We start from the raw sequence: 24,835 nt of genomic DNA, 5'->3' as shown, positions 1-24,835 counted from the left end.
GTAATCCACAAGATAAGCCAAAGCGGTTAGAAGACTTTCTGGAGGGGCACCTGGGTGGCTCATCAGGTTAAAGTGGCTGCCGTTGGCTTGGGTCATGATCCCAGAGTCCTGGGATCGAGCCCGCATTGGGCTCCCTGCTGGATGGGCAACCTGCTTCTTCCTCTCTAACACTTGTGCTCTCCCGTTCTCTCTCCCATCCTTTCTCTCAAATAAATAAAATTAAAAAAAAAAAAAAAGGAATTTCTTGATTGGAGATTTTAGCTTTGAGTTTTGTTATTCTAGTTCCTAAAATAACTTGGAGACCTTTCTCCTTGGTCCATCTGATGTGGGAAACAAAACGCATAAGAAAAAACTATTAAATTCCCTTACTACTTACAGCCCATTGATTTGTCCTTGAAACAGGCAGAGGGACCTTCCCCTAGGAACTGTTTTCCAAGGGCACAAGGCAGTCTTAGCCCAACCTCTAGAATCTTGTAAATCTACTTTAACACATAAAAATTCCTTTGGAAACTTTTATCTCTACCTCCCAAGACACATGCTGGCAGTCACCCCCCCAAGCATATGACCCACCCGTATACATGTGAAGGGCCTCACGACTCACGTTTTACTGAACAGAAATCAAGGACCTCCCCCAACAAGAGCCAGCCCCCTCGGGTCCTGAAGACCTTGCTTCCAAATTCCTTAGAGACTCCTGCTCTCCCTAAGCCCCTCCAGACTTGAAGTATGTACTGGGCCCCTCCTAGTGACCCCAGGGCAGCTTCCTGCCCACAGGTCCTGTCTCCTTGCATTATTTTATAAAACCACCATTTTGCACCAAAGACATCTCAAGAATTCTTTCTCGGACAAATCAAAACCACAATGAGATACCACCTCACACCGGTGAGAATGGGGCAAATTAACAAGGCAGGAAACAACAAATGTTGGAGAGGATGCGGAGAAAAGGGAACCCTCATACACTGTTGGTGGGAATGTGAACTGGTGCAGCCACTCTGGAAAACTGTGTGGAGGTTCCTCAAACAGTTAAAAATAGACCTGCCCTACGACCCAGCAATTGCACTGTTGGGGATTTACCCCAAAGATACAAACGCAATGAAACACCGGGACACCTGCACCCCGATGTTTATAGCAGCAATGGCCACGATAGCCAAACTGTGGAAGGAGCCTCGGTGTCCAACGAAAGATGAATGGATAAAGATGTGGTTTATGTATACAATGGAATATTACTCAGCTATTAGAAATGACAAATACCCACCATTTGCTTCAACGTGGATGGAACTGGAGGGTATTATGCTGAGTGAAGTCAGTCGGAGAAGGACAAACATTATATGTTCTCATTCATGTGGGGAATATAAATAATAGTGAAAGGGAATATAAGGGAAGGGAGAAGAAATGTGTGGGAAATATCAGAAAGGGAGACAGAATGTAAAGACTGCTAACTCTGGGAAACGAACTAGGGGTGGTAGAAGGGGAGGAGGGCGGGGGGTGGGAGTGAATGGGTGACGGGCACTGGGGGTTATTCTGTATGTTAGTAAATTGAACACCAATAAAAAAATAAATTAAAAAAAAAACATAAAAAAAAAAAAAAAGAATTCTTTCTCGGCTGCCAGCTTCAAGCCCTAACATCTTTCCTACACCACATCTGCTGCTTTGATTCCTTGGATCCCACCCATTCTTTCACTTTAAGAAAAAACAAGTGAATGTTGCAGAGGACTCTATTCTGTAGTTGCCCTTTTGTAAGAAGCATTTTTCCCAAATAAAACAATGAAAAAAGAACAGTCCATGGGTGGGACTAGATGACTCCCAAGCAGCATGAAGAGGGTGGCACTGGGTGGCTCAGTGAGTTAAACATCCTTTTGATTTCAGCTCAGGTCCTAATCTTGGGGTGGGTGAGACTGGCTGGCACCCAGCGGGGAGTGTGCTGGGATGATCTCTCCCCCTCGGGGACTGCCCCCACCCTGCTCACACTCATTGGCGCTCTCTCTCAAAATTAACAGAATCTTTAAAAAAAAAAAAAAAATATTGTTGGTCAGTGGATATTCTGTTGCCAGGGTTCTGTGTTTCGGAGTCACTTTTCTCATGTCCAGACTGTTGAATAGGTGTTGTAATAAAATCATGCAGTAGCCTGAGGTAACAGAGAATATGAGGCCGAGAGTCAGGAGATCGGGGTTGGAGTCTCATCTAGACTCAGTCATTCACTAGTAGTGTGAAGCCTGGTTCATCTAACTCTGAAGTTCCTCCTGTGGGAAGTTATCTGCAAAAGGATTCACAAGTGCCTCATTTGTGAATAAAAACAGTAGAGTAGTTTTGAATGAGTTGTTGAATCCCAGACCAACTGTTTAAATATAGTTTCTGGACCTCCAGGTGGCGCATATACCTGCAGCTCAGGTTGTGAGGCTCAGGTCCTGGGATCAAGTCCAGCATGGGGTTCCTGCCATGGAGCCTGCTTCTCCCTCTGCCTGTGTCTCTGCCACCATCATGAATAAATAAACAAAATCTTAAAAAGATATATAGTTTCTGGACATGTTACCAACAGAGCACATACTTACTTGTTTGTAAGTCTTGGATGTGGTCCGACCTGGTGCATATAAACCAGAGGTCTTCCACTTTGGCCACTTCCAGAAAGAAAGTGATAATTTTTTCTTTCTTTTTTTTTTTTTTTGGTTACATATTCTCTAAGTGCTCCCATGGAATGACTTAAGTCCCTTTTAGCCCCAAGATCTATGGAAGAGCTGAATACAGCAGGAGGAACACTGAACTAGAAAGCAGTCAGGGGATCTGCATTCTAGCCCAGGACTGTTACTGCCTACCTGGTTTAACTCTGAAACTTCTCTGGAGGCCTCCACATGTGTTAAGAGAGGCCTGGGGTTCTAGAAAATCTCTAGGGTTTCTTCTGGCTCTCTAACATTCCATAAATCTTACCCAGAACTTCCCTTTAAAAGTTCCTAATTATTCTTGTTTTATTTTTCAATTGAGGTATAACTGACATATATTAGTTTCAAGCATACGACATCATGATTCAATATTTGTATACACTGCAAATTATCACCATAAGAAGTCTCGTTAACATCTGTCACCATATATAGTTACCCTACATTTTGTTCTCATGAGGAGGACTGGTGTGGGGCTGGGAGTGAATGGTCAAGAAAGAATTCTTGAGATGTTTTCAGTGAGAAAAGGTGCTTTTAATTAAAGTACCTCAACAGGGCCCTGAGGCAGAAAGAGCTGCACTGGAGCTGAGGTATGACTGATACATACATCTTAGTTAGTGGGGGTTAGGGACCGTGTCTCTAAGGCATTTGGAAGCAGAGCTTCCAAAACCTTGTGGGATTAGCCACTGTTCAAGGTCTTCACTACTGTCTAAGCGAACGTTAGTCGTGAACCCCTTCAGATGTATCAGTGGGCCCCATGTTTGCGAGATGACTGCGAACATGCCTCTTGGGTGGAGGTGTCTGGTTATCAGAGCAAAGAAACACCACAAGGGCCAAGCTACCAGGTAGAGTATTAAAGGAAGTCGTTGCAGGGGCTGGAGGACTGTTTCAATCTGCGTGGAGGCGAGAGCAGCAGCAAAACCCGGCCTTTGTTCCTTTTTCTTCCCTCAAGGACTTTTCATATCATTTAGGAACTTTCAGATATGCAATGGAGTGTCATTAACTATAATATAATCATCATGCTTTCATTACATCCCCAAGACTTCTTTATTTGTAATGGAAGTTTATACCTTTTGACTTCTATCATTCATTTAATCATTCCTTATAATAAAGCTATTTTCATATATTAGAACTGCTTAGGACAGAATACATTAGTACCTTAAACACTTCTCAGAACATAAATATGTAAGTTCAAAATACAGTCGATTTTCATTATTCATAGATTCCATACTTGCAAATTCAACTACTTGTTAAAATTTATTTGTAGCCCCAACATCAATACCTGCAGCACTTCTGTAGTTATTTCCAGACATTGGGGTGGAGGGAAATTGAGAAATTTTAGCTGCCTGATATAATGCACACTTTTCTAGCTGAGGATGAGCAAGGGGACATAGCCTTCCTGTTTTAGCTCTCGTGCTATAAACAAATGTCCTTTCTGGGTGCCTGGGTGGCTGTCAGCTGAGTGTCTGCCTTTGGCTCAGGTCATGATCTCAGGATCCTGGGATGGAGCCTACGGTCGCATTGGCTCCCTGCTCAGCAGGGGGACTGCTTCTCCCTCCTGCTACTGTTCTCTCTCTCTCTCAAATAAATAAAATCTTAAAAAAAAAAAGTCCTTCCTGCAGTCTACTTAGTCTTTTTTGTGTGTGCTTTTTGTCATTTTTGTGCTTTTGTTGGTAAGTTTGATGTTCAAAATAGCCCCAGGCATAGTGCTGACATGCTGCCTGGTGCATCTAAGTGGAGGAAGGCATGATGTGCCCCATGGAGATGTCTGTTAGAGAAACTTTCATCAGGTGCTAGTTACAGCGCTGTTGGCCAAGAGTTTAATGTTGATAAATTGATAACATAATATTAAGATGTGATCATATCATAGAATAAAAAACAAAAATCATATGATCATCTCAACTGAAACAGAAAAAGCATGACAATAGCCAATGCCCTTTCATATGAAAACACTTAATAAACTAAAAATAAAAGGGAACTTCCCCAACCTGATAAAAAAGTCCACATCTAACATCATATTTAATGGTGAAACATGGCTGCTTTCCCCATAATATCAGGAAGAAAACAAGGATATCCACTTCTTGTCACTTCTCTTCAACCCTGCAGGTTCTAGATGGGGCAATGAAGCAAGAATTAAGAAGTAAAAGAAATCCAGATTGGAGAGAAAGAAGTAAAACTATCTCTACTCCCAGATGACACAATGTCACATATAAAAACCCTAAGGAACTAACTAAAAAATTATTAGAATAAATGGGTTCAGCAATCATGGTACAAGATCAATATACAAAAATCAATTATAGGGGATCCCTGGGTGGCTCAGTGGTTTGGTGCCTGCCTTCAGCCCAGGGCGTGATCCTGGAGTCTGGGGATTGAGTCCCACGTTGGGCTCCTTGCATGGAGCCTACTTCTCCCTCTGCCTGTGTCTCTGTGTCTCTCATTAATAAATGAATAAAATTTATTTTAAAAATCAATTATATATTCCTATACACTTGAACAATCTGAAATTAAATAAGAAAACAGTTCCATTCAAAATAGCATCAAAAATAGTAAAGTACTTCGGTATCGACTGAACAAAAGAAGTGTAAAACGTATATTCTAAAAACTATAAAATATTGAAAAAATTAGAGGATTTATACAAATGAAAAAACATCCCATGAATGTTAACATTGTTGAGATGGTGACACTCGTCCAAGTGACCTACAGATTCAACAGAATCCCTAACAGAATCCCAGCTGAGTTCTTTATAGAAAGTGACAGATTCGAAAATCCCTATCAAATTGTGAGAGACCCAGAAGAGCCAAAGCTCTGGAAGAAGAATAAAGGATGAGGACTCATATTTCCTAATTCTAAAACTTACTACAAAGAAATGGTAATCAAGACAGTATGGAATGGATATAAAAAGGACAGGCATGCAGATCAAAGGAACAGAATTGAAAGTCCAAAAATAAAATCATGCATCTGTGGTCAACGGATTTTTTTATTTTGTAAACAAGATGTTTTTATTACATAACTTTTTATGTGTCGTAAGGGACATTTCATATGCATTTCCTAAATGAAGGAGGCCAATGTAGGCATGTTATTTTTTTCAATCTAAACCTAAAATTGGGCAGCCTGGTGGCTCAGTGGTTTAGTGCCATCTTCAGCCCAGGGCGTGATCCTGGAGACCCTGGATCGAGTCCCACATCGGGCTCCCTGCATGGAGCCTGCTTCTCCCTCTGCCTGTGTCTGTGCCCCTCTCTCTCTCTCGGTGTCTCTCATGAATAAATAAATAAAATATTTTTAAAAAAAACCTAAAATTACTTTTATTTTAAAAAATGTATATTTGAATATAGTTGACACCAAGGTTATATTACTTTCAGGTGCACAAGAGTTATTTCTACGTGATGTTGTGCTCACAAGTGGCAAGCACCTGTCACAATACGATGCTATTATAATACCACTGACTATACTCCTTATGCTGTTCCTTTTATTCCCATGACTTATTCATTCCATAACCAGAAGTTTGTAACTCCTACCTCCCTTCACCCAATTTTGCCCATTCCCCTGTAGTAACCATCAGTTCGTTGTCTGTATTTACAGGTCTGATTCTGTTTTGTGTATTCCGCTTCGTTTGTATTTTTAGACTCCATATGAGTGAAATCATGTATTTGTCTTGCTCAGTCTGATTTATTTCACTTCGCATATTACCCTCTAGGCCCATCCATGTTGTCTCAAATGGTACAATCTCATCCTTTTTTATGTCTGCATAATATTCTATTATATACGACTCTCACACAGACACATCCCACATCTTCCTTAGCCACTCATCTGTCGATGGACACTTAGGCTGCTTCCATTTCTTGGCTGTTGTAAATAATGCTGCAATAAACATAAAGGTGAGTGTATCTTTTCGAATTAGTGTTTTCATTTTCTTTGGCTGTATTACCCACTAGTGGAATTCTTGGATCATATGACAGTTCTATTTAAAAGGTTTAACCTCCATGGTGTTTTTCACAGTGTCTGCACCAGCTTACAGTCCCACCAACAGTGCAGGAAGGTTCCTTTTTCTCCACATCCTTGTCAACACTTATTTCTTGTATTTTTTTATTTTAGCTGTACTGACAGGTATGAAGTGATATCTCACTGTGGTTTTCATTTATATTTGCTTGATGACTAGTGATGTGGAGCATCTTTTCGTGCATCTGTTGGCCATCTGGATGTCTTCCTTGGAAAAATGTCTACTCAGGTCCTCTGCCCATTTTTCAATTGGATGGTTTGTTTTTTTGATGTTAAGTTGTATTTTTTTTGTAATTTTGGATATTAACCCCTTATCAGATGTATCATTTGCATAGATCTTCTCCCATTCGGGAGGTTGCCTTTTTGTTTTATTGATGGTTTCCTTCACCGTGAAAAAGCTATTTTTTTAAAAAGTTTTTAGTTATTCCTGAGAGACAGAGAGAGAGAAGCAGAGACACAGGCAGAGGGAGAAGCAGGCTCCCTGCGGGGAGCCCAATGTGGGACTCGATCCCAGGACCCCAGGATCATGCCTTGAGCCGAAGGCAGATGCTCAACTGCTGAGCCACCCAGACGTCCCTGTGAAAAAGCTTTTTATTTTGATGTAGTCCTAATAGTTTATTTTTGCTTTTGTTTCCCTTGCCTTCAAAGATGTATCTAGAAAAATGTTGCTATGGCCAATGTCAGAGATTCACTGCCTATGTTCTCTTTTAGGACCTTTATGGTTTTAGGTCTCACATTTAGGTCTTTCATCCATTCTCAGTTTATTTTGTGTATGGTGTGAGAAAATGGTTGTTTCATTTTTTTACATGTAGCTGTCTAGTTTTCCCAGCACCATTTACTGAAGAGATTATCTTTTTCCCCACTGTATATCTTTGCCTCCTTTGTCACAGATTAATTCATATGGTTGATTTTTAATAAAAGTGCAAAGACCACTCAATGAAGCAAAGAATGGTCTTTTCAACAAATGGTGCATTTTCAACAAATGCAAAAGAATTAAGTTGATCCTGTATCCCAAAACAAACAACAAATTAATAAAAATTAGTCAACCCAAATATAAGAGCTAATACTATAAAACTCTCAGGGGAAACAACAGGGATAAATATTCATGCACCATGCATTTGGAAATGATTCTTAGATATGACACCAACCAAAACACAAGCAACAAAAAATAAGTTGGGCTTCACCAAAATTAAAAACTTTCGTATTTCAAAGGATACCACCAAGACGTGAAAAGACAACTCAGAATGGAATAAAAGACAACTTACATATCTGATAAAGGACTTGTATCCTGAGTATGTAAAGAACTCTTACAACTCAATAATAAACAACACAATTAAAAATGGGAAAAGGATTTGAATAGACATTTCTCCAAGGAGGATACAGAAATAGCCAATAAGCAAATGAAATGATGTTCATCATCATTAGTCATCAGGGAAAGGCAAACCAAAACCAAAATAAGATATTATTTCACATCCACTAGGATGGCGATAATCAAAAACATGGTTAACAAGTGTTGAAAAGGATGTGGAGAAAATGGAACCTTCACACATTGTAGGTAGGATTGTCAAATGTTCTAGGTGCTTTGGAGAAGTCTGAAAGTTCCTGAAACAATTAAGCATGGAGATACCATATAACCCAGAAATCCTACTCCTAAGTATATAATTAAGAAAAATGAAAACCTCTGTCTACATAAAAACTTGTATATGATGCTCAAAGCAACACTAGGCATGATAGCCAAAATGTGGAAATAACCCAGCTGTTTATCAACTGCATAATGGAAAAGCAAAATGTGGTATTCCATCTGATGGGATAGGATTCTGGCATAGAAATGAATGAAGTCTGAGGAAAACGTTACACCACCACTCGGGCGGTGCTCTCTGGCTGTCTCTGCCACCCCTTCCCCTGCCCTGGTGCACATTAAAGATCCAAAACCATGACTGAGTCCAAGAATTTCACAACCAATGAAAAAGGAGCAATCTTTGAACTGAAGGCTGAACTCAACAAGGAAAAGAAAGAAGAGGAAGGAAGGAGGCTGTGAAGAAAGTGTTGCTGCCACAACTGTGGACAAGGATGTCAGCTCTCTCCACGTGTACTGAATTGTATGCAAGCCGACAATCTGGAAGTAAAGAAGCTCATGCATCTTATGTGATGAACTTCACCCCGAGTCAGCCAGACATGGCCGTCACGGCTGTCAACAGCTTTGTGAAGGACTGCGGAGACCCAATCCTCTAATTCAGGCCTTGGCTGTCAGGACTGTGGGGTGCATCCAGGGGGACAAGATTACAGAATATCCCTGTGCGCCCCTCTGCATGTGCTTAAAGGATGAAGATCTCTATGTTCAGAAAACAGCAGCAGTATGTGTGACAAAATTCCGTATTGGGGCACCCAGGTGGCTCAGTGATTGAGCATCTGCCTTCAGCTCAAGGCGCGACCCCGGGGTCCTAGGCTGGAGTTCCGCATTGGACTCCCTGCATGGAGCCTGCTTCTCCCTCTGCCTGTGTCTCTGCCTCTCTCTCTGTGTCTCTCATGAATAAATAAATCAATAATCTTTAAAAAAAGGAATATATTTAAAAAACAAACAAAACTCCGTATCAATGCCCAAATGGTGGGAGAGCAGGGACCGGTGGATTCTCTACAGGATCTTATGGCAGATTCAAATCCAATGGTGGCAAATTGCTGTGGCAGCATTATCTGAAGGATCCCATCTATGATAAATTAGAGGAACTGAACATCATGATCTGTCTGGCATCCAAAAACAACACTACTCAGGTTCTGGCAGAATTAAAGGAATATGCCAGAGGTGGATGTTGACTTTGTTTGCAAATCAACAAAGTGCGTGGGCCACTGGACAGTGTGCCATCAAAGGGGAGCAATCTGCAGAGCACGGGGTCAGCACACTGCTTGATCTCATCCAGACCAAAGTCAATGACATGGTCCAAAAGGCAACTATTGTCATCAGGCACATCTTTTGCCAACACTCCAAGTATGAAAGTATCATTGCCACTCTGAGTGAGGACGTAGACTCCCTAGATGAACCAGATGCTCAAGCAGCTAGGATTTGGACTGCGGGAGAATATGCTGGAGAACAGACAATGCAGATGTGTTATTGGAAAGCCTCCCGCAGGGTCTGCATGATGAAAGCACCCAGGTGCAGCTCACTCCACTTTCTGCCACTGGAAGGCTGTTTCCCAACAAACCACCAGAAACACAGAAGATGGCACAGCAAGTCTTGAGTTTGGCAACACAGGATTATACTAATCCTGACCTTTGAGACCAGGGCTGTATTTATTGGCATCTTCTCTCAAAAAGACCCTGTCATGGGCAAACAAGTAGTCTTGTTTGAGAAGCCACTGATGTCTGAGGAAACAGATTTTATTATGCCAGCGCTGCTGGATGAGCTAATTTGCCACACTGGATCTTGTGCCTTGGTGTACCATAGCCTCCCAATGCTCCTGTGGAAGGAAGTCATGGAATCCATCGCAAACACTTGTCAATACATCACGGGAGTACTGATGCAGATGAGAGCCCTATTGGTACCACCAGTGCCACCAACCTGGAACAGCCTCAGGTTATCCCCCTTCAAGGTGACCTTCTAGACCTTTTAGCATTGACCCTGGTCCCCCAATGTGCTTCAGGTGTCCTCCATACAGATAGGAGGGTGGATCTCTTGGGAGGAGGACTAGATGGTCTGGTGGGGCAGTCATCCCATCATCAGGGCCTCCTTCACCTACTCCTGCTGTGGTCAGCAATGGTCTGAATGACCTGCCAGCATTCTCCACAGAACAGGCAGGGGATCTACTGGATGTGTGGTTCTTAAGGCTGTCTGGCTGCCTGCAGGAAGGAGCAGGCTTGGAGATTTCTGGAACATGTATTCACCACCAAGGGCACACATGTATGGAAATGAACTTCACCAACAAAGCTCAGCAGACATGACAGACTTTGTACTCTAGTCAAACAACAGTGGCTCCGGTTTCATCACCGGAGCATTCCTCTGGCCAACCATACCCCATTGATGCCAAACCAGTGCCCTGATGTCTCCCTGCCTCTGAACACCTTAGGACCATTCAGATGGTCCCCCGAATAACCTGCGGGTGGCTGTGAAAAACAATACTGACGTCTTCTACCTCAACTGCCTCACTCCAGTAAGTGTGTTTTTTGTCAAAGACTCCAGAATGGAGCACCAGGTCTTCCTTGCTACGTGGAAAGATATTCCCAACGAAAATGAACTTTGGTTTCAGATTAAGGAATGTCAATTTAAAGGCTGACACCGTTTCCAGCAAACCGCAAAACAATGTCTATTCTCTTGCCAAGAGGAATATGGAAGGGGAGGACATGCTCTACCAATCCCTGAAGCTCAGCAACGGCATTTGGATGTTGGCTGGGCTACACATCCAGCCAGGAAACCCAAATTATATGCTGTTGCTCCAGTGTAGAGCTCCTGAAGTCTCTCTGTACATCTGTCGGGTCTAGGACAGCACTTTGAAAAGCTAACAGATGGGTCCGGTGGCCTCCAGCCACCCTGTGAAAGGTGCAAGCCAGGAACTCTTAACCAGAAGAAATCATATTGCTGCACAGACTCTGAGCTGGAACACACTGAGGCCACACAGCAGGGTAGGGACTAGTCAGTCTAACCTGTGCTACCATCACAGCAAAACCTGTTGGGATAGTTTTAGCTTCCTGTGAACATGTGTAACCACTGCTTCAATCACCTCCCGCCCCCACGTCCCACTGCTGCTACCTGTCCTTACTTGCAAGCTTCTCCAGTGGGTGCCAATGGCTGCCACTGAGCGTAGTCTGGTATTCTGTAACTGAGAGTTCATTTCAAAAGCAGAAAAGAATGTCAAAGCAAGGAGAAGTGTCACTGAAAGAAAAAAAGACGAAGTCGCCTAGACTCCACCGCCAACAAAACGCGTTCTTAGTGGAAGCCAGCTCTGAGTCAGGGCCCGGGACCAGGGTGGGAACAGCGGCACATCCCTTCGAGCTTTCTGGCTGCCCTCGGAGCTGAGCCCCGGAGGGGCAGCAGCAGCCTCGTCTTCGCCCTCTGAGCCAGCACAATGGCGCCGGGGCCTAGGGCTTGCGCCACGCGGGCCGTCATAGCAAGGCTGGGAGGAGGAGGGAGGAAGAGGCCATGCTCCGAAGGCACGTACAGCTTTCATTATCCGCAAATGATGAGCTGCGTGCAGCGTGGTGGAGCTCGCCGGCTGGCGAAGGCACAAGCCCCGGCAGGGACTGGCCGCGCTCCTGCTGAGGCCTGCCAGGGTCTTCTGCCCTCCTCAGTGGCATAGACAAACCAGCGAGGTGGAGGTACGTCAAGGAAACGAATCTGATCCTAGGAAGTGATGGGCTGAAACCCCAACGGGACGGGTCTATGGCTTCCAGAGTCCGCGTGGCTTTGAATCCTACTCACCACTGCTTCTGGGCCACAGGAGTGTTCAATTCATAAATGCCTTTAACTATGATTAACTAGCTTGCCATTACGACCCATTCAGGAAGTGATTTGTTGAGTAACTATGGAGCAACGGAATGAACACCCCCCCCACACCCCCCTACTAACCTGCATGACATTGCCTACGATGATGCTGTCGATGGCCTCGGGTGACACGCCACCCGCAGACAGGGCAGCCCTGGCGGCCAGTTCCGTCAGGTCAGTAGCCGTGAAGTCCTTCAGGAGCCCGCCGTAGGCTCCGAAGGGCGTCCGCTTGGCGGCAACGATGAACACACCTGTTGTCACCCGGGAGAGACATGTGAGGCCAAGCGGGTCCCTCGGCGTCCCCACGCCTCTGTCACTTATTTTTATGTCAGTATTTTATTTCATTTTTCTTTCCCTTTCCCATGTTTTCTTCCTAATTTCATTATAGCCTGAGTGTGCTCATGGCTTAATATGCTCCTATCCAACCAACTCTTCTGCAAACAGCCATGACAATTTAGAAGAATGACTTACCTGAAGGCCTTAGGGAACGAACAAAACTAGGCAGACATGGAGGAGATATACAAGAAGAAAACTGTACAGGGTAAGCATCCAATTTATTTATAGATTCTGACTTGAAGGCAGGCAATCTGCACCACGGGAATGGGTAGAACTCAGGAACTCATCATAGTCTTACTGGCTTGAAGGATCAGAGAACTGAGCTCATGACCCACTGGTAAATGAGAACGAATCTGGGAAAGGACCACAGGCTGGAGGCCAAATCCTATATATGAAATCTGCCTAAATATCTGGCTGACCCCTTACCCATGCACCTACAAATATCTTGGCTAAGGCTAACAGAACCGAACTTAGATTTGAGCTCTTGCCCTCTACAGGGGAGACAGAGTTTACCACTTGAATTCAGCCAAATTAACCACCTGCAAAAATAAATAGACAACCAAACAATAAATTAACATGTTTCAGAAGAACATAACAGAATTTGGTCCCTACAAGGTTTTTTTTTTTAAAGATTTTATTTATTCATTCATTCATTCATTCATTTATTCATTCACTCATGAGAGACAGAGAGTAGGAGAGAGGCAGAGGCACAGGCAGAAGGAGAAGCAGACTCCATGCAGGGAACCTGATGTGGGACTTGATCTTGGGACTCCAAGATCACTTCCTGGGCCAAAGGCAGGTGTCAAACCGCTGAGCCACCCACGCGTCCCCCCTACAATGTTTCATATGCAATGTCCATGCTACAATCCAAAATGAATGCATATTGAAGAAACAAGAAAATATGATTCATTCTTAAGAGTAAAGACATTCAACAGAGACCAAGCGCAAGACGACTCAAATGTTAGAATTAGCAGGCAAGGATTTTAAAGCACCTACCTATGGTAACTATGTTCAAGGATGTAAAGGAAACATGCTTATAATAAAGGATAAGCCATTTCAGCAAAGAAACAAACTATAAAAAAAAATCAAAATGGAAAAAAAATTTATTTATTTTTTATTTATTTATTTTTTTAATTTTTATTTATTTATGATAGTCACAGAGAGAAGCAGGCTCCATGCACCGGGAGCCCGATGTGGGATTCGATCCCGGGTCTCCAGGATCGCGCCCTGGGCCAAAGGCAGGCGCCAAACCGCTGCGCCACCCAGGGATCCCGAAAAAAAATTTTAAATGGCAATTCTAAAACTGAAAGATATCTGATGGAAAAAACCCACTGACTGGGCTTAACAGAAGAATGGAAATGAAAGGAGAGTCAGTGACTTTGAACATAAGTCAACAGAAATTTTACAATCCGAAAAGAGTAAAAAAAGAAAACAAAAAACATGGGCAAAACATCGAAGTCTGACAAAGGAACAACGGTGACTCAATAGAGAGAGGGTAGTCTTTTCAGCAAATGACATCCAAATGCAAAAATAAACACATTAATAAAAAAATGAAATCTAGGTTACAGACCTTAAACCTTTCACAATTAACTCAAAATGGACGATAGTTTTAAATGTCAAATGCAAAACTATAAAACTCCTACAAGATAATACAGGATAAAATTTAGGTGACCTTGGGCTTGGTGATAACTTTTTAGATTCAACATCAATAGTCTGATCCATCCATGAAATAAAAATGTGATAATGTGAACATCATTAGAAGGAAAAACTTCTGCTCTGCAAGACACATTAAAGGAAATGAAAAGAACAAGCTACAAAATAAGAGTATTTACAAAACACTTAATTTGATAAAAGCCTGGTGTCCAAAATACACAAATCTTTTTTTTTTCAAAATACACAATCTTAAAATTCAACATTAAGAAAGCCAAAAACCCAGTTAAAATGTCGGTTAAAAACCTTAACAGAAAAACAAAAAAACAAAAAAGAAACAAAAAAACAAAAACAAAAAAACCTTAACAGACATTTCACTGTTAGATGATACAACGATGGGAATAGCGATATAAAAATATATTCAACATCTTAGGTCAACAGCGATATAAAAATATATTCAACATCTTAGGTCACTAGGGACCTAACATTAAAATAACAATGAGAGGCCACCACAGAGCTATTAGGATGGCTAAGATCCAAAACACCAACACTGCCAGATGCTGGTGAGGATGCCAAATAAAAACCGCTTCCGTTGCTGCCAGGAATGTGAAATATGAGCACTCCGAAAGACAGTTTGGCAGTTTCTTAAGAAAGTAAAAACCGGGACACCTGGGTGGCTCAGTTGGTTAAGTGCCTGCCTGCAGCCCAGGTCATGATCCGATCCGGGGGTCCTGGGACTGACTCCTGCATCAGGCTCCCGATCCTGGGGAAGCCTGCTTCACCCTCTCCCTCTGCCACTCCCCCTGCTTGTGGGGTCAAATACATAAACAAAGTCTTTATAAACAGGGGCTCCTCTGGGGGGCTCAGCGTTGAGCAGCTGCCTTTTGCTCAGGGCTGATCCTGGGTCCCCGCATGGGGCTCCCCGCAGGGAACCTGCTTCTCCCTCTGCCTGTGCCTCCACCTCTCTCTGTGTCTCATGAATAAATGAATAAAAATTAAATAAACAAAAACAAAAAAACCTAAAACAAAACCTACTCTACCCACACCATACAGCAATCACCGTTCCTGTGTTGACAGAAAGGAGTTGAAGACTTATGTCGGAGCAAAAACCTGCACGTGAACGTTTATAGCAGCTTTATTCATGACTGCCAAAACTTACAAGCCAAGATGTTGTTTGGTAGGTGAGTGGATGTAGCACATCCCTACAACAGAACATTTTCAGCAATAAAAATAAATGAGCTGTCAAATGATGAAAACACACGGAGGCAGCTTAACCGCACACGGGTAGGCGAAGGAAGCCAATCCAGAAGGGCTAGAGACTGTGAGTCCAGCTACAGGCTTTGGAAAAGGCCAGACTATGGAGACAGAACCAAGGTCGGGGGCAGCCAAAGGACTTGCAAGGCAGGATGTGACCGCGTGGGAAAAAAAAAATCCCACTAAAGCGAGAGGCATAAAACAACTGCTATCCTATCACACTATTAGGTGAATATTAACTCCTTTAATTAGAGGAACTGCAGACAGCAACCGGGACAAATTAAGGAAAACTGCTGTCTCCGCATTCATTTCAGTTTCCGGATTAATTTGACAGACACTCCCCCAAAAGTCAAATAGGAGAAAAAGAACTGTTCCTCCAGGTAGGGCAACCACCTAATGCACGGTAATAAAAAACTGGGATGGGTCCTTCTGGTTCCTCAAAGTCGAAATTCCATGGACTGTGAGCACCTGTTAGGAGAAGGCGGTTTACCCAAGTTTCTTGTTTTAAGCTAACCCGAGAATTCACGGACTTAGTGACTGCAGCTTCCAGGAAGGGAAAGATCATGGGGCGGGGGGGGGGGGGGGGGGGGTCACTAGGCGGCCGAATCCGGGGGCGGGGGCGGGGGGCTCCCCTTCCTCCCCACCGGCCCTCGGCGCCCCGGACCCTTTCGGAGGCTGGGGGGGCGCCCTCGGCCACGCAGCCCTCCGCCCCGGGCGCCGCCCCACTTCGCCCAACAGCTGGGAAAAACCGGGGCGCGGGGGGCGGCGCGGAGGGTCCGACGGCCTTCAAGGTCGGAAGCAAGCGGGCCTCGGGCTCGACCCTCCGCGGCCAACTGCACCCAAGCCGCCGCGGCGAGTGCCCCGCAAGTACGCGGCCCGACCCGCGCGAGCCCTCGGGGCTGCCCCCGCGCCCCCCGCGCCCCGCGCCGCTCACCTCGGAGCAGGGCCATGGCGATGCCCCCGCTTCCCTCCAGCTCCCGCCGGCCGCGCCCCCGCCGCCGCCTTAGAGAGGCGCCTCGCTCCGCCCCTGCCCTTTCACCCACTTGTCGGCCACCCGCCCCCGCCCCCCCCGCCCCGGCCGCTGGGGTTCGCCGCCCTCCGCCCTCGGCGCCCGCCCCCACTCTGCCCTCGAACCCACCTCTCTGCCCCCCGCCCCCGTCGCCCGTTGGCCGCGTCCCTGGCCTCGGTCACCCCGTGGGCCCAGCACAGCTCGCCGTCCCCGCCCCGGGCACCCCCGCACCCACACGCCCGCTGGGGGCCGGAGCCGGGAGAGGCCGGGGCGGGGGGGCGCGGGGAGCGCGGCCGGAAGTCGGGGGGAGCGCGGGGAGCGGCCGGAAGTCGGGGGGCGGGGCGCAGAGGGCGGCGCCGCGGGATTGGCTGGGCGCCCGTGCGGGGGCGGGGCGGGGCGGGCGCGGCTGGGCGGAGGGGCGGAGGCCTAGGCTGCGCGGCGGGAGAGGGGCCGGGAGGACCGGGTGGGGGGCGGTGGTCGGGGTTGGAAGCGCGGGAAGCCCCCGAGTCCCCAGTGTAGCCCCCTCGTGAGCTCGCGGTATTTTCCTTATATGATCGAGCTCCGCTCGGCGCCGCTGGGCCGGAGCCCGAGAGGATTATGAAAACGTGTGGGGTGAGGTGGGGCTGGGGACCGGGGCGGGGAGACCGGGCGGTCGGGGAGGCCCCTGCCCTGCAGCGGCGAGCCCGGGTCGATGATGACGTGACCACTGCGCAATCTGAGTTCTAGGAACCAGGTGATGGAGTGGATGCTGAGAGCGGACTGAGACCTCCGGGCGAGCGCGGGGCGGGGCGGGGAGCGGGGGTCCGCAGGGCCCGGGCTCCGGGAGGGCCGGGGTCCTGGGCGCGGGGGTGGGGAGAGCGGGGTGGGTCGCTCCGGGGGGGCCGGGGTCCTGGGGGTGGGGAGAGCGGGGGGGGGCCGCTCCGGGAGGGTCGGGGTCCTGGGGGCGGGGTGGGGAGAGCGGGGGGGGGGTCGCTCCGGGGGGGCCGGGGTCCTGGGGGTGGGGAGAGCGGGGGGGGGTCGCTCCGGGGGGGTCGGGGTCCTGGGGGCGGGGGTGGGGAGAGCGGGGGGGGGTCGCTCCGGGGGGGGCCGGGGTCCTGGGGGTGGGGAGAGCGGGGGGGGGTCGCTCCGGGAGGGTCGGGGTCCTGGGGGCGGGGTGGGGAGAGCGGGGGGGGGTCGCTCCGGGGGGGCCGGGGTCCTGGGGGTGGGGAGAGCGGGGGGGGGTCGCTCCGGGGGGGCCGGGGTCCTGGGGGCGGGGTGGGGAGAGCGGGGGGGGGTCGCTCCGGGAGGGTCGGGGTCCTGGGGGCGGGGGTGGGGAGAGCGGGGGGGGTCGCTCCGGGGGGGCCGGGGTCCTGGGGGTGGGGAGAGCGGGGGGGGGGTCGCTCCGGGAGGGTCGGGGTCCTGGGGGCGGGGTGGGGAGAGCGGGGGGGGTCGCTCCGGGGGGGCCGGGGTCCTGGGGGTGGGGAGAGCGGGGGGGGTCGCTCCGGGAGGGTCGGGGTCCTGGGGGCGGGGTGGGGAGAGCGGGGGGGGGTCGCTCCGGGAGGGTCGGGGTCCTGGGGGCGGGGTGGGGAGAGCGGGGGGGGGGGTCGCTCCGGGGGGGCCGGGGTCCTGGGGGTGGGGAGAGCGGGGGGGGGGGTCGCTCCGGGAGGGTCGGGGTCCTGGGGGCGGGGTGGGGAGAGCGGGGGGGGGTCGCTCCGGGGGGGGCCGGGGTCCTGGGGGTGGGGAGAGCGGGGGGGGGGTCGCTCCGGGAGGGTCGGGGTCCTGGGGGCGGGGTGGGGAGAGCGGGGGGGGTCGCTCCGGGGGGGCCGGGGTCCTGGGGGTGGGGAGAGCGGGGGGGGTCGCTCCGGGAGGGTCGGGGTCCTGGGGGCGGGGTGGGGAGAGCGGGGGGGGGTCGCTCCGGGAGGGTCGGGGTCCTGGGGGCGGGGTGGGGAGAGCGGGGGGGGGTCGCTCCGGGGGGGCCGGGGTCCTGGGGGTGGGGAGAGCGGGGGGGGGGTCGCTCCGGGAGGGTCGGGGTCCTGGGGGCGGGGTGGGGAGAGCGGGGGGGGGTCGCTCCGGGGGGGCCGGGGTCCTGGGGGTGGGGAGAGCGGGGGGGGTCGCTCCGGGGGGGGCCGGGGTCCTGGGGGCGGGGGTGGGGAGAGCGGGGGGGGGTCGCTCCGGGGGGGCCGGGGTCCTGGGGGTGGGGGTGGGGAGAGCGGGGGGGGGGTCGCTCCGGGAGGGTCGGGGTCCTGGGGGCGGGGGTGGGGAGAGCGGGGGGGTCGCTCCGGGAGGGTCGGGATCCTGGGGGCGAGGGTGGGGAGAGCGGGGGGGGGTGTCTCTCCGGGGGGGGTCGGGGTCCTGGGCCATGAACACCAACACGTGCACCACCGTATTCTACATTCGTTAGCATTTTGCCGTATTTTCTAAGTTACACCTGTCCTAACGTCAATTTTAGTGTTTGTGCTGCCCAATTGAGCACTGCCCTTCTAACATCAAACCACCTTATCTTTTTCTAATGCAGATCTTAAGACCGTAGCCCCCCCCTTATGGGGGACGGGAGACAGACACGTGGTCCCAGACCCTTAGGGGCAAGCCCTGGGGTGTTTTTCTTGTATGTCCACACCTATGATAAAGTTTATGATAAGGACACAGTAAGATTAACAGGATAATAAGACAATAATATACTGTAATAAAAGTTGTATAAGGGGCGCCTGGGTGGCTCAGTCAGTCAGCCTGCTACTCTCGATTCTGCTCAGGTTGTCAGATGGGGACCCCGGATCAGGCCCACCTGGGAGTGGAACCTGCTTAAATTCTCCCGCTCTGCCCCTAAACCCCTCCTTCACTTGCTCACTTAAAAAAAAACCTGTGGGCGGAAAAAAATCTGTGAATGTGGCCTTTATCTTTCAAAATATACCCAACATTTTTATGAGGGTGTAAGGTGATAAAATGCGTACCTGATGAGGTGAATGCCTGGGCAATGTGACACAGCCTTAGGGCTACTATTGTCCTGACACCGCAGAAGGATCCCTTGTTTCTGGGACCCCGCTTGGCCACAGGTGACCCCAGGTCACTGAAATGGAGGAAAGTGAAACGGTAGATGAAAGGATTAAGTTACACACTTAACTCTGGGCACGCTTGGCTGGGGCTGTGTTGGATGTCAATATTCATTTATGGATTTTCTTAAGGCAAGATTTCCATGTGGTAACTTGTAAATCTTAAATTCGTTGAGTTTCATAAGTGTATACTCTTACACTCTTGTAGCTTATTTTATCAGCAGCTATAAAATCGTAATTAATACATGTCCATCATCACTAAAAATCACTTTATTCCCCGCCCTCCACCTCCCCATCACCCATTGTTTTTCTCACCATCTACTGCAATTTGACCCTCACATTTATTCCTTTTCTCCTTTCTGTGACTTTGAGTGAATGCAGGAAACTGATAGTTGATTTAATACGTAGGTAAGTTCTGAGGGTTATTAACTTTAAAAAAATGTAAACTGGGGCGCCTGGGTGGCTCAGTTAATTAAGCATCTGCCTTTGGCTGAGGTCATGATCCCAGGGTCCTTGCTCAGCAGGGAGCCTGCTTCTCCCTCTCCTGCCTGCAGCTCTGCGTGTGCTCTTGTCAAATAAATAAACCAAATCTTTTTTTTTTTTTAAGTGAACTACTTTCCCACAAGTGTGTATAGTCAGTAGAATTCTGATTGAAATCAAAGCTTCCCACCTACCAGATGATTTTTTTCACCTATATTTTCTGGCTGATGAACAGATAATAAAAGCTACCATTTTTTGGATACTGTGTGCCCAGCATTGTGCCAGGCACTTACATACACGGTTTATAATTCTTATACCCAGGTGATATATAAGATGGAATAATATACAATTCATATACATGGGACAAATCCTAACTGAGGGACAGTCTACAACCCCATGAGATGGATGGGTTTTCTTCCCCCGCTCTCCCATTTTATAAATGACAGAGCTTAGGCCCAGAGAAACCAAAGAACTTGCCAAGTTTCTCTAATCTAGAAAATTGCTAAATTAGAATTTTGAGCCCTTGATTCCTAAAAGCCCAAGGCCTGTTGTCTTCAGGACTTACAGGATGGGGAATATAGAAATGGGAGTAGAAAAGCCTACAGGGATCATTAGCTAAGGTACATGTTATGTAAAATGAAGTAAATGTTAAGTGAATCTTCCTTGGAGGAAGAAATAAAAGTACTTGGGAAGAAATCCTGTTAAGGATGATTTTCTATATTTTCCAGCATATGGTGGCTCAGGTTCTGAAGGTTTATTTGCTTTTTTCTGCAGGCGAGGGTGTGTGGGTGAGATAAAGTAGTTTCAGGTGGAGAGGTGAGGCAATGTGTCAGTACTGAATGTTCATCTTTTCTCAACCAGGGTTCCCACAGGAAACAATTTGAGTGAGTATTTTTATCAGTTCTGAGGGTGCAACAGAGCTAGTACCATTCTAGGTATAGGAGTTAAGTTATTTCATTACATATAATGGAAACCTTGGGGCATTTGAACTTGATTTGGGTCTGACAGCTAGTAACTCAGCTTTAGTTTTTTTTTGTTTGGGTTTTTTTTTGCCATGATAGTTCCTGCTTTAAAGGCTTATTTTTCCTTTAGAGCTATTTATCAGTTGGGCTGCTTTTGGCTACAAATTACAGAAGACTTGACTTAAAATGGCTTAAACAGTAAGGTTTTTTATTGTTTCACATAACAAGAAGAGTGTTACCATGTCATGAAGTCCCCAGGCTTCTGGTTGCTATGGCCATAGGCATCATGTCTGCACAAAACCATGTGCAGATTGAGGAAGGTAAAGATTATTGATGTGGTTTAGGGTGATGGGGCGATAGAGTTCGGAGTCCATAGCCAAGAAAGAATTCTTGAGATGTCTTTGGTGCAAAAAGGTGCTTTTATTAGAGTCTGGGGCAGGACCTGTGGGCAGGACAAACTGCACCGGGGTTGGGAGGGATGACTGATTATATAAGATGTTCTGTCCTGTGGAGGGGAGGGCAATGTGGGGGCTCTGGGAAATTGAGTCTATAGGTTTTTGGAGATTGCTTTTTTTCTTGTAAATCATTAAGACAGTTGCCAATTGTTGGAGACTCCTGTCCTGCATGACTATGCTTTCTATCATTTAACCATTTGTTTCTCCCTTTCCTTTGTTCAAGGGCAGCCAGGAGGGCCTGGGGAAATCCCACACGTCCCACCTGCTTGGGGGATTGTTGAGGGCCATCAGCTTGTGCTTTGAGCTCAGCTTGCCTTCTACTCCTTCATCATTTGTTACATTTCTTTATTGAGAAGGAACATCTTTCTCTTCTGTCTCATTGGCCAGAATTGAGATGTATGCCCAGGACCTAGCTGAAAAAGTGGCTGGGAAAAATGTTCTTTTTCAGCTTCTGTCTTGGAAAACAGGCTCTGCCAGTTGGGATGAAAGCGGGATAAAAGGCTGCTGCATAGGTGGCCATCAGTGCCAGCCGCGGTGACTTTTATTAGCAATTACAGACCGTCCTACAGCCTACACCCTCTCATATTGCATACTGACATCTCCACATTGCTTTGATGAGCTTGGGCTTGTCTATCTTAGCTCATGATTGAGAGATCGGAGCTCTGGTATTTTGCACTACCTGTCTGATCAAGAGTTCTGCTTTAGCAGTGTCCTCTCATCAGATGAATGGCACTGTGGAGTTGTCAGGTTTGTTACCAAATTCCATGTTGATACTAATTGAAAATGAGTAGCAAATAGAAAAAAATGCTGCCCATTGGGTGTAGTGCCTGGCATACAGGAGGTACTCAATAATTATTTGTGGCATTAAGCAATGCTACTCATAAAATTAAAGCCAAAATAGAATTGTTTAGGTTCAAAATATGCATTTTATCTCAGGTTGGCACTCAATGAACTTAAGCCAGTCAACTGTGTTTTGTAATGAAGAAAAGAAAAACCTGAGAAGAGAATGTAAAGTGAATTATACCTAAATGTGAGATACAGGGGTGAAGGAAATAAACAGATCTTTAAAAGTTATGGTGGTTTTCAGACTCTTAACTCCAGGAAACAAACTGAGGATTGTTGGAGGGGAGGTGGGTGAGAGGGTGGGAGGACGGGGTCACTGGGTGGTGGGCACTAAGCAGGGCACTTGATGTCATGAGCACTGGGTGTTATATGCAACTGATGAATCACTAAACTCTACCTCTGAAACTAAAAAATAAATAAAAATAAAATCTTGCAGTTGAAGCCAAAAAAATTTATATATATATATATATATATATATTCACACACACATATATATAACATATATCACCCTCTAAACATGCCAAAAAATAAAGTTATGATGGGGTTTTTTCATTAAAACTTTCTAACAGTTCAAATGCAGGGGAAATTCTGTTTAGGGATATAATATCCTTTCATAAGAGAAGTAAGGTTCTATTGCTATTCATTTTCAATTTGGAAATATTTTCCACATATTTATTAAGATATCATGACTAAGTGTCACAGTTTTCCACTCAGTACCCTGCAAATCACTGGCAGGGAGTCACCCCAGATTTACTAAGTTTTCTCGAATTAGAAATTCATCAAAATGGACATATCCTAAAACTATTTGGTAAAAGGTTTACTTCTATCAAAAAGTGTAAATATACATAAGGACATTTTACATCATCTCAGAGTATCACAAAGAGGAAAATGTACCTTTACGATAGAGAAATGTCGGGAATATTTCCACCTTAACCAGATGATCAAGCTTAACGTCACTGATAATGGGACAAACTGCCACCACGTGCTCCCTTGAGGCTTTGGGGACACAACTCTACCTATGTAGGATCTCTCCAAAAATGTCTGACTTGAATCTCATCCTAAGGAAATAATCAGACAAATCCAAATGGAGGTAATGCTCTAAAAAACAACTGACCTCAACTCTTCAAAAATGTCAGTGTTGTGAAAAAAAGAGGCTGGGAATGGTAGCAGATGAAAGAAGCTGGAGGATGACGGTTATATTTAATGTGGGATCTTTCATTGGAACCTGAATTAAAAACAACTCTAAACAGAAATAACCCCAAACCAGCAACTCTAAAGAATAGAATTGGGAGACATTTGGGGGAACTTCAATATAAGTTATATGAAATATATGAGATAGTCTTATTACTTTTCCTGATTATGTTAATTACATTGTCCTAATGTGGAAGATTGTCCTTTGTTCTTAGAAGTGACCATGGTGAAAAGTCTTGATGTCTGCAATTCACTTTCTCAGTGACTCAGAAAAAAAAAAATGCATATAAATGCCCTGGCAGAGAGAGAGAGAAAGAGAGAGAAAGCAAATATGACAAATTATTACCAGTTAGGGAATCTAAATGAAGAGTATATGGTGCTTATCATTTCTATTTTTTATAACTTTTCTGTAGGTTTTTAACTTTCTCAATATAAGAATGAGAGAAAAAAATCAAGTAAGCCTCAAAATTATCTGAAACAAATTATTTTCTAAAATATATAGTCCTTTTCATGTTTAACCATATAACAATCATATTGCACTACACTACGTATATCAAAGTTATAATTTTTGTGTCTAGATGTGATACCTCTCATGAGATGTGAAGTCATTATTTTTAGGCTTTTAGCTTTCAATTTTTTAAGATTTTATTTATTTGAGAGAGAGAGAGCGAGTGTGCACACGAGCGTAGACACACAAGCAGAGAAGAAACAGTCTCCACTGAGCGGGGAGTGGGGAGCCTTACGCGGGGCTCAACTCCAGGATCCAGGGATCATGACCTGACCTGATGGGCAGTCGCTCCACCGATTGAGCACCCCCCTTAGGTCCCCCTTGGTACTTTTTTTTTTTTAAGATTTTATTTTTTTATTCATGAGAGAGAGAGAGAGAGGCAGAGACACAGGCAGAGGGAGAAGCAGGCTCCATGCAGGGAGTCCGATGTGGGACTCGATCCCGGGTCTCCAGGATCACGCCCTGGGCCAAAGGCAGGCGCTGAACCGCTGAGCCACCCAGGGATCCCCCAGCCCCCCTTGGTACTTTAAAAAAAATGTATTATTTCTTTCTGTACTTAGCTTTTGGGAAAAAGAAGTAGCATTAGCATAAAACTGAAGTCAGTGACTGTTGTAAATCTGTAAATTCTAGCATTAGGATTTCAATAGAATTTCAGAACTATCCAGCCTTGGCCTCATCCTCTCACTTTTTCTGGATACTCTTCCTATGCTTAAACTTCCGATAGCTCTCAAAACGGATGGTAGCTTAAGCCCGTGGAAGCACAGGCGGCCGGTGGCTCCTGTCATGGAAATGGAAATGGGGGAAAGCTGGTGAAGGTGGTAGGGGCTAGGACAATTTTAAAAGTGAGTACATGAATTTGAATGAATGAAACATGCAGATTTACTAATCATGAGTAGTTTGGAGAGTTACATATGTGCTGTCAATCTGCTTTGGTGACAACTTCAATTTCTGATCATTAAAAAGGCGATTATTACCCTTAACAACAAACACCTGTTCTCCAGAGTCCC

At 46.7% G+C, this 24,835-nt stretch overlaps 1 protein-coding gene, 1 long non-coding RNA gene, 2 other non-coding genes and 1 pseudogene across 5 annotated transcripts in view; 4 read left to right on the top strand and 1 right to left on the bottom strand.

Moving 5' to 3' along the window:
• Positions 1-16,641, bottom strand: part of ACAA2 (acetyl-CoA acyltransferase 2) — a 39,223-nt gene extending 22,582 nt beyond the window's left edge. The window contains exons 1-2 of one of the 2 annotated variants that reach the window (XM_038543978.1): positions 16,493-16,641; positions 12,199-12,365 (exon numbers count right to left, since the gene is read on the bottom strand). In XM_038543978.1, the coding sequence (XP_038399906.1) occupies positions 12,199-12,204 (6 nt within the window). In that variant the 5' untranslated portion in view covers positions 12,205-12,365; positions 16,493-16,641. Of the gene's footprint in view, positions 1-12,198; positions 12,366-16,288; positions 16,412-16,492 lie in introns of those variants that run through there. The other variant, XM_038543977.1, reaches the window with a different exon arrangement.
• LOC106559062 lies at positions 8,820-11,135 on the top strand (annotated as a pseudogene).
• Positions 16,642-16,862: 221 nt separating the features above from the next.
• On the top strand, positions 16,863-16,999 carry LOC119872740. Its single transcript, XR_005362771.1, has one exon.
• A 49-nt stretch (positions 17,000-17,048) lies between these two features.
• On the top strand, positions 17,049-17,131 carry LOC119872731. Its single transcript, XR_005362762.1, has one exon.
• Positions 17,132-18,683: 1,552 nt separating this feature from the next.
• LOC119872623 lies at positions 18,684-22,360 on the top strand. The gene is made up of 2 exons (XR_005362720.1): positions 18,684-19,797; positions 20,644-22,360. It is a non-coding gene; the product is annotated as an uncharacterized LOC119872623 (long non-coding RNA).
• Positions 22,361-24,835: the final 2,475 nt, after the last annotated feature.

This window comes from Canis lupus, chromosome 7 (assembly GCF_011100685.1).
Source record: "Canis lupus familiaris isolate Mischka breed German Shepherd chromosome 7, alternate assembly UU_Cfam_GSD_1.0, whole genome shotgun sequence".
NCBI classification, from domain to species: domain Eukaryota; kingdom Metazoa; phylum Chordata; class Mammalia; order Carnivora; family Canidae; genus Canis; species Canis lupus.
This window is presented reverse-complemented; position numbering and strand designations above follow the sequence as displayed.